General features: G+C 42.5%; 1 protein-coding gene across 2 annotated transcripts in view; it reads left to right on the top strand.

Annotated features, from left to right (window-relative positions):
* LOC117361166 (UAP56-interacting factor-like) overlaps nt 1-12,937 on the top strand; it is a 37,577-nt gene extending 24,640 nt beyond the window's left edge. For both annotated transcript variants that reach the window (XM_033946140.1, XM_033946141.1), the window contains exons 6-9: nt 931-986; nt 3,625-3,708; nt 7,465-7,585; nt 12,206-12,937. In XM_033946140.1, coding sequence (XP_033802031.1) covers nt 931-986; nt 3,625-3,708; nt 7,465-7,585; nt 12,206-12,301 — 357 coding nt within the window. In that variant the 3' untranslated portion in view covers nt 12,302-12,937. The remainder of the gene's footprint in view (nt 1-930; nt 987-3,624; nt 3,709-7,464; nt 7,586-12,205) is intronic.
* Nucleotides 12,938-13,673: the final 736 nt, after the last annotated feature.

Raw genomic sequence — 13,673 nt, 5'->3', positions numbered from 1 at the left:
GAAGTAAAACTAGTGGTTAACTAGAAGTAATGCATTAACATGGAAGAAAAACTAACTTCAAAGTAAGTATTATTTTCATTTTAACTTCAGTGTTAATAGAGACAAAGTTAATTTCTAACTTTACCTGTTTCAACTATGGAGGTTCTTTGGTTCTCCAGCAGAGGGGGTATTTTGGCAAGGGAGTCCCCAGGCTTCCAGCATCCATGTGGACCAATAAATACTTGTATGTTCCCAGGGATACATCTTCTGGCATCTTCTTCATCCACTGCTCTTTGAAAATGGTGATCTAGCAGATGTTAAAACCTTAAACTTAATCTCAGCTAATGTAATTGAAATCAGAAGCACCACTGCCATTTTCCAAGATGCTGGCAGCTAGAGGACACTTCCACAGTACCAGAGAAATACAATTAGTCAACAGGGGATGACAGAAACTTGGGGTGCCCTGGCCAAAGAGGCTTTGGGATCCTGCATTTGCCAATTTGCCATCTTCCAGTGCTGATTTTTTTGTTTGCTACAATCCTTGCTATATCAAAAGAGTGTACACATACGAAAAGCCAGTGGTAAGCAGTAAATGCACTTTGTCCAGGATTTGAAAAGCTTCCAACAAATCACCGTCGGGCAGGAGGGCATCCACGCATGAAAAGAGCAGGCACTAGAGAGTGAGGCTGGGGCATAACAGAGAAGGGATGGATGGAACTGGGCAGACCTGGGGGGTGGATCTAGGGGTCCCTAATCAGGGAGACACCCACTTATAGAACTGCCCCTTAATGCTAAGTGCTTAATTGCTTTTGTTGGTATTGTATAACATGGTCATGGTCACCTAGGTTGCAAGAAACCAATAATCTTGGCAAAGAGTTGTTAATTAATATGTGACAGTCTTTATAACACTGCATTAAATGTGATTTATTCTGTTATATTTTGTATATTTAGGTAAGATTACAGCAAACAGCAATAAATGCAGCAGTAAGAAGACTGAAGATAAGAAGGTAGCAATATTTACATTCAGGGCTAGCCCTTCCAAAAGGTGTACTAGGCATTTGCCTAGAGTAGAAAATTTGTGGAGGGATGGGGAAATAGCAAGATAGGCAGCACTTTAATACTGCTGTGAGCCTGCATGGGGTATTTCAGCATAGGCAGTTTTTTTAGGGAGGGGGTGGAATAGAATAGCATTTGGATATGTTGACTCTGCTACACTACTGCCAGCACAGGCCCAGCAGACATGGCAGAGAGAAAGAGGAGCAGATGCATGCTGGAACTGGGGGTGGGGGGAGGGGGAAGGAGGAGAGATGTGATAATGGACATGGAAGTGGGTAAGGAAGGGGATGAGAGCCACATGACACTTGGAAGATGGGATGAGATGGGAAGGAGAGTTACTGGCCACCTTTGGTCTCTCAGTACAATAGTCTTGCATCTCTTCACTTCCCCCTCACAACCGCTAACTCCCATATTTCTGTTCCAGACTCTTTGCCCCCATTCATATTGTGTCGGACGACTTGCTACTTGGTTGGGGGGGGGGGGAACAAGTTCCTCTAAGCATTTCCTCAATTCCTCTCACAGGGAAAACTTTACTGAAGCTTCACCCATACTGGGGCACCATGATTCTCAAAGCACCCCTTTGCCTACGCCAGGTTTGGTTTCCACTCCTCCTAGAGCTTTTGAACAGGAAACCATAGAAACTGAAACTTTCCAACATTGCTTAGAACAGTGTCCCTACTTCATCCCAACTCCCGCTCGTTAGCAAGAACAGCATGGTTTCTTTCACCGAGCAAGTAAATGCTTTTTGCCTCTAGGCTGCAGTATCTGCTGTCATTACATTCTAGAAAACCTTCCACTCAGCGCTGTTATCACTTCAAATGGACACTATTTTTTTTTCTGGTATGCATCACAATCTCTAGAGTCCTTCACATGCCCACTTCTGTCCATCCTTGACTACCTTCTCTGTCTCTCTAATTCTGATCTAAAAAACAATGCAGTTAACGTTCATTTTACTGCTATCAATGCATTTCATTCCCGCGTGGACAAGCCTCTTTCTGTACATCCCTTAGTGGCCCATTTCATGAAAGACCTATTCCAGATGAATCACCTATCTAGCCACCTCCTGTGGCTTGGGATCTTAATGTGGGATCTTAATGTGGGATCTCTGCTCTTATGAAATCTCCCTTTGAGCCACTTAAATCTCAAACTACTCACTTGGAAATTCATTTTCCTCATAACCCTCACGTCTGCATGCCGTGTGAGTGAGCGTCAAACCCTTGTTTCAGATCCTCCCCACAAACGGTTCCATCACAACATCTTCAAACACAACATCTTCAAATCCAAAAATTCTTCTCTAAAGTAGTGTCAGAATTCCACCTCAACCAGTTTATTGTTTTGTCTGTTTTCTTTCCAAAGCCACATTCCCATCCTGGAGCAGCAGCCCTTCATATCTTGAACTGTAAGCATGCTCTGGCATACTACCTGGACCAGACTAAAAACCACATAGAAAGTCCTCCTAGCACTTTGTCGCTTTTGATCCTAAGAGGCTAGGAGTTGCTGTTTCCAACAGAACCGTCTCCACAACTAACAGACGATATCTTCTTTGTGTATAATCAGGCTGGGTTGACGCCGCAAGGTTGTATAACAATGTGTGCGCTTATGGCTGCCTTGGTAGCTCATTTTCGCTCTGCATTGATTGAGGATATCTGTTAAGCAAGTTCTTGGTCCTCAATCCATACAGTTACTTCTCACTACTGTTAACACAACTCCAGAAGAGACAAGTCGGTTTAGACAAGCAATTCTGCAGAATTTGTTCTCTACTTAAAGCCAACATTCCCTCCATCTCTGTTGGATTTGCGAGGCTCTTGTATATTCAATGTTCAATCTCTTCCAGGGACATGATCCTTGCAGCTTGGGAGTCCCAAGTGTGAGAATATTATGTTTGCTTGTCCTCGTAGAAAGAACATAAGAACATAAGCAGTGCCTCTGCCGGGTCAGACCACAGGTCCATCCTGCCCAGCAGTCCGCTCCCGCGTCGGCCCAAACAGGTCACGACCTGTCTGTATCACCAGAAGGGGCTCCCTTGCCACCTTGGTTTCTCATTTAAGTCCTGTCTTCCTATCGAAGTCCTAACCCTCCGGTCTTGCACATGCACGACCTGGTTTGGTTTCTATACTCATTACCTGGTTAGCTTTCTATACTTGTGTTACATCCCAGCTCCTCCCTCAGTATCCCATGATAGCAAAGCAAAGATACTTACCTGTAGCAGATGTTCGAGAACAGCAGGCATATATTCTGACAACCTGCCCACCTCCCCTAGTTGACTTCTTAGCTTTGTTGCTAAACTGATGGTCCCATGAGCTGATGTCATGCAGGAAGGAACCGGCACGCGCCTGGTATAGGCACCGCCTAAAGATGTAGTGGACTTGGCAATGTCCGTACTGGGTTCCATGGATGATGTCTTTGGAGAACACCTGTTATCAGGAGGATGGAAAAGGAGATGCTGGACTATAGGGGGGAGGGGACATGGCAGAAGGTTCATCTAGGATATCATTTACCCTTGGGTTGGCCCTGTTTACATTTTTGTTCAATTTATTGAAGTAATGCATTCCAAAATAGAGTGTTACAAATACTGTTTGTTTTGGGCAGGTGGCGAGCAGAGCCAGAATTGTCAACCTCTGGAGCTATTTTAACTGTTAATGTGTCTAATCCATGGGCCAATCAAGTGAAAAGGTGAGAATTCTGTTCTTCTTCACTCTAAAATATTCTTTTATGGAGTAATTTCAGAATAGAACACCTATAACAGATGTCCAAAAAGATGGCTATTTTAAGCCTCTTTTACAAAGGCAATGCGGAGAAGCATTTTCAAAAGAGCATTCAAGTCAGAATTGGGATGTCTTGCTCATAATATCCCTCCCCCCGCAAAAAAAAAGTCCATCCCACAGCCATTTTTGAACAGGAAAAACATTAGGATTTACTGTTAGAAAATAAGTGAGAACTTCCAAAATGAACAGCCATTTTCCAATATAAACCATCCAAATTATGAACACCAGAAAAATCCGGCAGAGCAGAGAGCAGCCTAGTGGACAATGCAGTGGACTTTAATCTGGGCACCTAGATTCATATTCCACTGCAACCTAGTCATTTTAAATGGTGAGCCCTCCAGAGACAGGGAAGTACCAACTGTACCTGAATGTGAACCACCTCAATAGCCTTCAGGCACTGTTTCCTCTAAGTTGAGCACAAGTCCCCCATGTACAGTCCTGCCCCGGGGGGTGGGGAGGGTTGCTGTTTCACTATCACATTTTTCAGTAGTGAGGGGAAATCAAGTTCTGCAGGACTCCAAAGAAAGAATTTGCCTGTCCTTAGTGACTGAAAGCACAGAATTGATGCACCACCTCCTCTCTGGTGGCAATGTAGTTGGAGGACATCCGCTCAATATAGAGGGAATGGTGCCAAGCTTGCAATTGCCTTTAATATTTAAGCATGAAGAGCCTCAACTAAAAAACCAGCAGTGAAATGACCTTTATACTTAAGAAGGCATGAGAAGGTGTGTGTGTGGGGGGGGGAAATGAAGTGTAATCTGCCCAATATAAGAGTTAAACATGAGGGTGAACTGCACAAAGCATTATTAAAGACCCTAAGCACTGTATTGAGTTGACTGGATGAGGCCATTGTGATCTTCATCTGCTGTCATCTACTGTACTCATATTGCTATGTTTCTACCTCCTTTTCTATTAATGATATTTTCTCATGTTGCTCCTAAGGCTGTATCTCTGGAGCCTTCTTCTTTTGTAGCAGCATTCCTGCTTTTATTTTGAATTTTATTTAGGAATGATTAATTAATCTCCTTGGTTCCCCCCCCCAAAAAAAAAAAAAAAAAAAAAGGCACAATTCAGGCTTTACAAAGGAAATGAAGCAGCAAAACAACAAAAAGATTATGGAACAGAAGATCTGATGTACTAGTTTGTAGTTTTATAAACATCCAAATAACTCTCTAAAATTAAAAGGGGATAGATTCTGTGCAAACGTAAGGAAGTTCTTCTTCACCCAGAGAGTGATAGAGAACTGGAATGCTCTTCCGGAGTCTGTTATAAGGGAAAACACCCTCCAGGGATTCAAGACAAGGTTGGACAAGTTCCTGCGGAGCCAGAACGAACGCAGGTAGGGCTGGTCTCGGTTAGGGCACAGGTCTTTGACCTGGGGGCCGCCGCGTGAGCGGACTGCTGGGCGCGATGGATCACTGGTCTGACCCACCAGCAGCAATTCTTTTGTTCTTAAAAAAAATCCACAAAGGGTGCATGCAGTCATAGGTGACCCACACGATAAAAAGCAAATAATGTATACAATACAAATGACACAACATGGGCCGTATGTCTCAAGCTACCCATGTTTCCAGCACTTCTGTCTCAGGGACAAATTGCCATGGAGGATCTGGAACGCTTTGGTCTTATGACGTGACTCTTGAGAGTTCAAACTTAGCCCAGAAAGGATAGTCAGAGCTGTCACGGCTTATGCTAAGTACTGGAAGACTTTTCATTTCTGATGTGATGATCTAAGAGTAGAGCTGTACACGACACCAATATCCATATCCTATCATTCCTTCAGGGTGGTCTTAAACAGGACCTGGTGGTTGGTTTGCTCAAGGTGCAAGTAGCGAACCTCTCCTGCTATCAAGCAGAGGAAGGGTCTTTAGCGTCCTTTCCGAACATAGCCAGATTCCTGGAGGGATCATTACAGCTGCATCTTCCCGTGTGACAACCATTTCCTACTTGGAATTTTAAGCTTGTTCTATTGTCCCTCTGTAAGCCCCAGTATGAATCCTTACAGAATGCGTCATGGAAGGGTCTTACAGTTCCTGGTGACTATTGCCTCTGCGTGAAGGGTTTATGGACCTGGACCTGAACCTGTGGCTGGAGGGAGTGGGCATTTCTCCTGATGATTTTTTTTTTTTTAAAGTATGGATGTCAGGGGTGGGGGATGGTGGGTCCTGGTATGATTTTTTTTTTTTTTTTTAATGGGCACAGAAGTTGGTTGGGGCAGGGAGAGCAGCCCGATTGGAGAGAGGAGCTGTGCCTAGAGATTGCTCTTCTGAGCAAGCGCCAATCACAGTTCATCCCCCTTTTACTAGCGATTCTTTAAACTAATATCATGCATATAATTTGCTTGCTATAGTGCTGAGCATCGCCAATAAAAACATAAAAAATTATTTCCACCACGGTATTTTTTACATCTTGACCTCAGGCAGGGATTTATGTCTCCAAATGCTTGCCTTAGGGCAGCCAAGTGGGTATGAACTAAACATAACATTAAAATGTATTTATAACCCTCAAAACCTTTGCAGTTTGATGCAGTTAACAATATAAAGAAATCTGTAGGTTATCAGAGAATTATGTAATGTAAATTTTTCAAATACTTATCATAAAAATAAGTCTAAAACAATTTCCTAAAATGTAAATAAGAATTTGAAGTCAGCAACAATGAATGCAAATCTGCCTCTGAATTTGCAGCTTGATAAGAGAATGAACGATGCACCTGTCAAACAAGTACAATATGTGATGCGATAGTTCACTATGGCAAAGTCAATGGGAAAGCCTATAACAGCTGCATAAATGTTAGTGTTGGTTGCACACAGGTAAGTGGCGTATTTGGGTCCACCTTCGTATTGAGTTCATACTGTTTAAATAATTGTCTTTGTTAAGCATAAAGGGCTTGATTTGGTCGGCAAGCTCCCCATACCCTCTTGTTATTTATCCACTTTTAGAGGTGAACAACTGCTTTGGTACAAACTGAGGAGATGGGGCACTGCCAATTGACACAAGGAGGAAAAGTTGAAAAATGTAGATGATGTCTTCTGCAATTCTCGTGAATAAATGTGAAGTATCCATTAGTCAGGATTCTTGTCCCTACTTACAGGAAAGAAGATTATCAAGGCAAGAACCTAATCTTCTCTTTATGCAGGGCTCTAGAGAACTGTGGACTTATCCTGGTCTCTACCACTTTTTGGTGGATGAAAGGGGGTACCAGAGAGAGAGAGTGCAACTGTAAATGGAGCAGGCAAGCCAACAAGCAATACTGGTAACTTGAGCAGCACTCTATTCCTCCTCTGTCCCATATACTGCTGCAAGTGGCTCATTCCAGCCCCAAGGTCATTTGGTTCGTTTATGTAAATTGCTTTATATTATACTGATTTTATGTAACGCACCTTGCTGTTTTACTTCAAAAGGGCAATAATCAAATATTGGAAAAAAAACTAAGCTAAAGGGATATGAACTAAAAATGCTCTCAGTCATCTTTTGTCAGTTGTCTTTACCATTAGTTTTAAACTGAATACACATACCTAGAATATACCCCTGTACAATTTTCTAAGCTTCTATTTCACCATGTAAAAACACTGTTCTACAATCAAATTACTCATAATATAACCCTCTATTCTTGTATTTCAGGGTTAGTAAAATTCCTGTCTTTTATACTCTTCTCTTCTTGCAGACCTCAAACACCACAATACAGACAGCAATTTTTGAGAAGTAGGAGGACCGCAGTGCCATTTACCAAGTTACAACCAAAAGGCATATTCCTGAGATTCAACTTCCGAGCAATGGGCAATCAGGTAGTAAAATGTCTAAATCAGAAACAAGGCAACTACTAATTGTTGTTGTCTGCATGTGTTTTGATTTTATAAAATAACTAACATTAAAAGGCTTATTTACTAAGCTGCACTGAGGGGAGAGCTGCAAAGAAGGGTATGAATATTTTAGGGACCAGAAATATGTGCAAATGATCTTGTGGACAGTCGAGTCTTCTTTTTGGGCGATTCTTCCTGTTGCTTTGGGTTCCTCCCAGACCTCTTCCAGTCTTTGGTCACCTCCAGTCACTTCCGGCCTCTGATCACCTCTGGTCACTCTGTGATCACTCCGAGTCTCCAGTAACCTTTGGTCACTCTGTTGTCACTTCCAGTTTCCTCTAGTCACTTGGTAGTTACTTATAGTTGCCAGTCACCTGGTGGTCACTTCAAGTCACCAGTCACCTTGGGTCACTTGGTGGTCACCTCTGGGTGTCTGTCACCTCAGGTCACAATAGTAGGGTTTGGGCCCATGGCCATACTCTGACCACAATGGTAAGGTTTCAACTTACTGGAGGTTAGGCAGGTGCCAGCATGCATCCCCCCAAGGGTCACACATAGGAGTCCTTGTTGCCAAGAACTTCCCTTCTATTGTTCCTTAGTTCAGAAGTCTTGTGAAGGGCTTCCCAAGTAGCTTAGGGTGATATTACTCTGGTAGACCCTCTCCTGACCAGAAAACAGTCTCAGGTATTTAACTCAAAATGTACCAGAATACTCCTTCTAAAGTTCGGGAAAGGAAGTTTGTTCCTCGATCAGTGAGTAGCTCTCAGGGAAAGCCTGTTTGGCAAAATATTTTTTACAGTTCTTGTACTATTACTGGAGTGATGGTTTTTTCAGTGGAATGGCCCAAGGATACCGGGTAGCATAATCAAGCATAACAAGAAGGTACTGATAGCCTGTCCTAGTTTGTTCTACGAGTCCTATGGAATCCACAGCCACTTTCTCCATGAGGTTATTTATAACAGGCAAGGGAATTCGTGAAGCCTTTTCATGAACTCACTGGGGAACTTTCTGGAACTCAGGGCATGATCTGCAGTACTCATGTCTTGAAAAATGCCAGGCCAGAAAATTTGTGTCGCTAATCCTTGCCTCTGCTAAGTAGCTGGCTAAAGTGTGTGTATGAGCTAGAGTTAAGAGGAGGTTCCTGAATACCTTGGGAATCATAATTTGAGTTTTTATTTTCCCTTGTATCCTGTCTCTAGTTACTCGATATAGCAAATTGTTTATCTCAAATTGGGGGGTATACTTCGTTCCCTGGCCTGCCTTTGCCCAATAATCCTGTAAAGAGGAATCTATTTTTTGCTCTTGGGGAAAGTGTTGAAATTTATTACGAACCTCTTTTCCTAAGGCTTCCACTCAGGTAGAAGGTATCAAATCCTTCCATTTCTCTTGTCTCCTGACAGATTTGGGCTTCTTAGTTTTTCCGGGTTCACCTATAACCTCTGGGGTTACGAAAGGGAAGAGTTCCTCTAATTGGAAAGGGCCAGCTTCCTCCAGGGTAGTCCTGAGCTCTCATGGAAAACCCTACTACCCAGGGCCTCAGCAACACCTGCACTTCATCCCAGTCCTTGCTCAGAATAAGGGGTGTGGGCAGTTTTTCAAATACTGCCACCCATAAGTCTAGGGTCCCTTCTACTCCGCTGACTCAGACTTCATAAGTCCATTCATGTTTCATAATGCCATGAATACATCAGATGTAGACTATCTCACTGTATCACCTTCCTTTTTTCCAATTTTCAGATATTGGGCCAGTGCCCCCAACATCATTGACTGGCTGTGGCTGGTGTCCACTAAGGCCATTACCTCTTTCCTGGCTACCTGCACCTCTCAAAGGTTTTCTCTTTGTCCCTGGTTATTCCATTTCCTATCCCGGAGAATGCACACTATATCAGTGGACAATCTTTCTGGAAATGGCCCACCTCCCCAGATCAGAAACATTTCAAAGGGCATCATTGGACAAGGACTTGACCATACAGGGTCCTGCCATCTTCTTTCTCCCCTAATAGGTACTAGTTCTTCCTTGGATTCCCGAGACCTCCCTCAGTTTCGCTTATAATTTTCCCCAACCTCCTGGGACTTAGTGGGTGATGACTTACTCTTTCCCCGAACCTCCCAAGGTCTCTCGTAACCCATCCCATCAGCTTCTATGTAGTGTTCAGCTAATTCAGTAGTGTCCTGTAATGAGGTTGGGACTTGTCTGTATATCCACATCTTCATCGAAGGTGGGAGGATCATTAAAAATTTCTCTAGCACAATTATTTTCAACACTTCTTGTTTTTTGCTCTGGCTCCAGCCAGTGGGTAGCCCAGTCTAGTAGCTGTTGGGCTATGGCTCAGAGCCAGTCACCCCTCTGGAACTCTTTCATCTGAAACTTCCCTTGGGAGCAGTTGTCTGATGAGCCCAGTCAGTCCTGGATAGGGCTTTAGTTTTATCCAATGCCCAGTAGGCTGCTTGTGCCTCTCCAGTTAGGAAAGGGCCTAATATAATGGTCTACTAGTCACTTGGTCACTAAGTGGCAACTTATTCGAAGGTGACTAAAAAAGCCTCAGGATAAGCCTCAGGACCCAATTTTGTTAATACCATATGCTTAGTCCAGTCTCCATGTCCTGTCGCTGGACTTTGGGTCATTACATCAATACCCGGGTCTTAGTGGGTGTCATGATATGGCTTTCCATCTGCCAACAATCTTAGTTCTTTGGGGGTGATTTAGCAAAATGATGGGGGTGACTTAGTTGTCCAATAGTTGCAGAATGGGCTGTTGCTTCTGCCACTGTTGTTCCAGATTCTGGGCAAATGCTTGTAGTTGTTCGGTCATCAATTTAAGGCCCACGTCAGTGGTAATTTTCTCTGCCACAGTGCAGTTAGTATTTTTGCTGAAGGAATCTCTTCGTTGTTCACAGGCAGTTTCAAGATCCTACTTCTAACGCCAATTTATGTGGACATTCGATTGGTCGAGTCTTCTTTTTGGGTGATTCTTCCCATTGCTTTGGGTTCCTCCTGGGGCCCTTCTGGTCTTCAGTTACCTCTGGTCACTTTGAGGTCTCTTCTGGCCTCAAATCACTTCTGGTCACTCCAGTCACTTCCATTTTCTGGTCACTTGGTAATTATTTCTGATATAACATTCTTGTTTCACTGCTGGATTCTAACTTGTAGACTACAAACATGCATGATATAGGGATGGATACTCATGGTGAACTGCTGGGTGGTGTGGGGCTGGGGGACAGAGCCCATGAGTATGGGGTCAAACTTTGTCCCTGTGTATTTCTCTAAAAGCTTAAGACTAACCTTAAACAGGTTGTTCCATTTAGATGTAAAAGCATCTATAAAATGCTACTGTAGTATCAATATACAACCGTAGTATCAATATACAACTTAGACAACTGGCAACTGAATTCAATGATTAAAAACAGTGCAGAAACTGCTTTTGGATTTAAATGAACTACTGTTAAAGGACATCATTTGTGTCTCGTCTGCCTTTGATGTGGCAACAAGAGTCTTGTCTGCTAATCAATTTCTACCATCTGCAGCATCCTTCCATCATGTGCCCAGTTGCTCAAGCATCTTACTATTACTGTAACAGATTCATCCATTGTTGCTGGTATCAAGGAGCATTTCCAGCATTTACTGTAATAGACACTTATTTTCCTGTTCATCCACTACACAGTGTTGGTTCTCTTTTACACCAATGCCTGAAAGACAATCCATTTATCTTCCCAGATGATGTAAAAACACAGGCAGCTGAATCTTTGGAATAGTTGTACCAAAACCAGATCAGAATTGTAGGCTCTGTGTGTGATTTGTAATGTTGTACAGAATAAATGTATCTTTTTATATTTTAATAAAAAGATTTAGATATAAAATCACAAGTGTTTGAGGCTTGTATTGATAAGGACAGAGCCCACAGGGGATGGGGTGGAGATAGGGACAAACTTTGCTTCTTTGTCATTCTCTAGACCAGTGGTTCCCAACCCTGTCCTGGAGGACCACCAGGCCAATCGGGTTTTCAAGCTAGCCCTAATAAATGTGCATGAGAGATATTTGCATATAATGGAAGTGACAGGCATGCAAATCTGCTCCATGCATATTCATTAGGGCTATCCTGAAAATCCAGTTGCCCTGGTGGTCCACAAGGACAAGGTTGGGAACCACTGCTCTAGACCAGTGGTTCCCAAACCTGTCCTGGGGGACCCCCAGCCAGTCAGGTTTTCAAGATATCCCTAATGAATATGCATGAGATAGATTTGCATTCCTGTCACTTCCATTATATGCAAATCTCTCTCATGCATATTCATTAGGGATATCTTGAAAACCTGACTGGCTGGGGGTCCCCCAGGACAGGTTTGGGAACCACTGCTCTAGACCTTCAATATACTTGTCTATGGCTCCAAACTCTTGCTTTTCAGTTATCTAACAGCAGACCACCCTGCCGCTGGGTTTATCAGAAAAGCATTGACCAACATCCAAAATACTGAATATTTTTTCTTTATCATATGAAACCTTAAACAACACTTTCAATTTGCCTGTGCATATTTACTTTGTTGTAAAATGGAGTAAGTTCATTTTTGCACAAGTTTTCATAGCAATCACATATTGTTTGTATCCCTGCAGACAAACATCACCATGAATGAGAGATTTTCCATTCTGAAGACCAGAAGAAATTTTAAAGCAATAAAGACTAGACAGCGAACAGTCCTATTCTCTTAAGCTGCATAATGATTAGTTTTATAAGGAAATCACAATTTCTATGGAGCCCTGGTGTATTTTGTTTATATTAAGAAGGTGATGTTAAAATTCTGAATTAGAGATAACAGATAACTGTTCTGCAAGCGTATAAGCACAATTTCAAGTGAATTGAATTCTCATCCATGAACCTGTGACGATCTTCAAATCTGCATTTAAACTTGTCGCTGAAAGGAAAAATGCAAATCTTAGCACAATGAATATTCACTTCAGTATTCTTTGAACACAGAGGTAGGCAATTAACATACCCATATTGGATATGCATGAGACGTACAGCATATGCATGCCCACTATCCACAATATGTAAATGTATCTCATGCATATTCATTGTGGATATTCTGAAAATCTAAATGAGTCTCAGCACTCAAGGACAGGAGTTGCCTACCATATAAGATGGCAAACTCTAACAGGTCGCCCAGGTTGGAAGTAAATGAAGGCATCTTTTTGAGTGATCTTTAACGCCATCATAGATGCTTATATGTCTATGTTTGCATTTTTTAAAATAATAACATACCCCCCTTTTGCAAAACCGTGCAAGAGGTTTTTAGCATTGGCCAGCTCATTGAATGCTCTGCACTGCTCCGACACTCATAGGAACTCTATGACCTTTGGAGCAGCGCAGAGCATTCATTGTGCCGGCTGGCGCTAAAAACCTCTTGCGTGGTTTTGTAAAAAGGGGGGGGGGGGCATTTCAAATGATGGAAAATAAAGACCTGAACAGTCCATCCAGTCTGCTCAATTCATGATGAAGTTGTCTTTCTTTGCCATTTCTGGGACATAGACCATAAAGTCTACCCAGCACTGACCTTAGGTTCCAACTACAGGAGTTGCCATGGAAGCCCACTCCATCCTATCTGAACCATCTTGTTATGTGCAGGACACAGATCATAAAAGTTTGCCCAGCATTATCCTCAAATTCCAAATTACTGGAGTTTCCATCGATGCCCATCCTAAACCAAATTGTCATATATAGGACAGAGACCTTAAAGTCTGCCTAATACCGGTCTTAGTTCTTCACAGCTGGAGTTGCCATCTAAGCACCACTTGATACATCAAACACACATGCAACCATTTAATTTTTCTTTTTTTATACCATTCATTCTCTATTTAGAGGTCCTCTATACACATATTTTTGAATTCCAACATCATTTTTGTCTCCACCACCTTCTGTCATTACTCCTCAGGCTACCACCCTGCAACTTCAATTCCAGTAGTTTTACCGTTTTCCCTTTTCTAGAGAAACCTATTTTACACACAAGAACATTGCAAGGCCTTAAACTATCCCTACCCTTACCTCAACATATTAAATGTAAAAAACTATTCAAGTCTACCTTTG

This window comes from Geotrypetes seraphini, chromosome 5, assembly GCF_902459505.1.
Source record: "Geotrypetes seraphini chromosome 5, aGeoSer1.1, whole genome shotgun sequence".
Classification (NCBI taxonomy): Eukaryota; Metazoa; Chordata; class Amphibia; order Gymnophiona; family Dermophiidae; genus Geotrypetes; species Geotrypetes seraphini.
The sequence above is the reverse complement of the archived record's forward strand: the minus strand, read 5'-3'. Positions and strand labels throughout refer to the sequence as shown.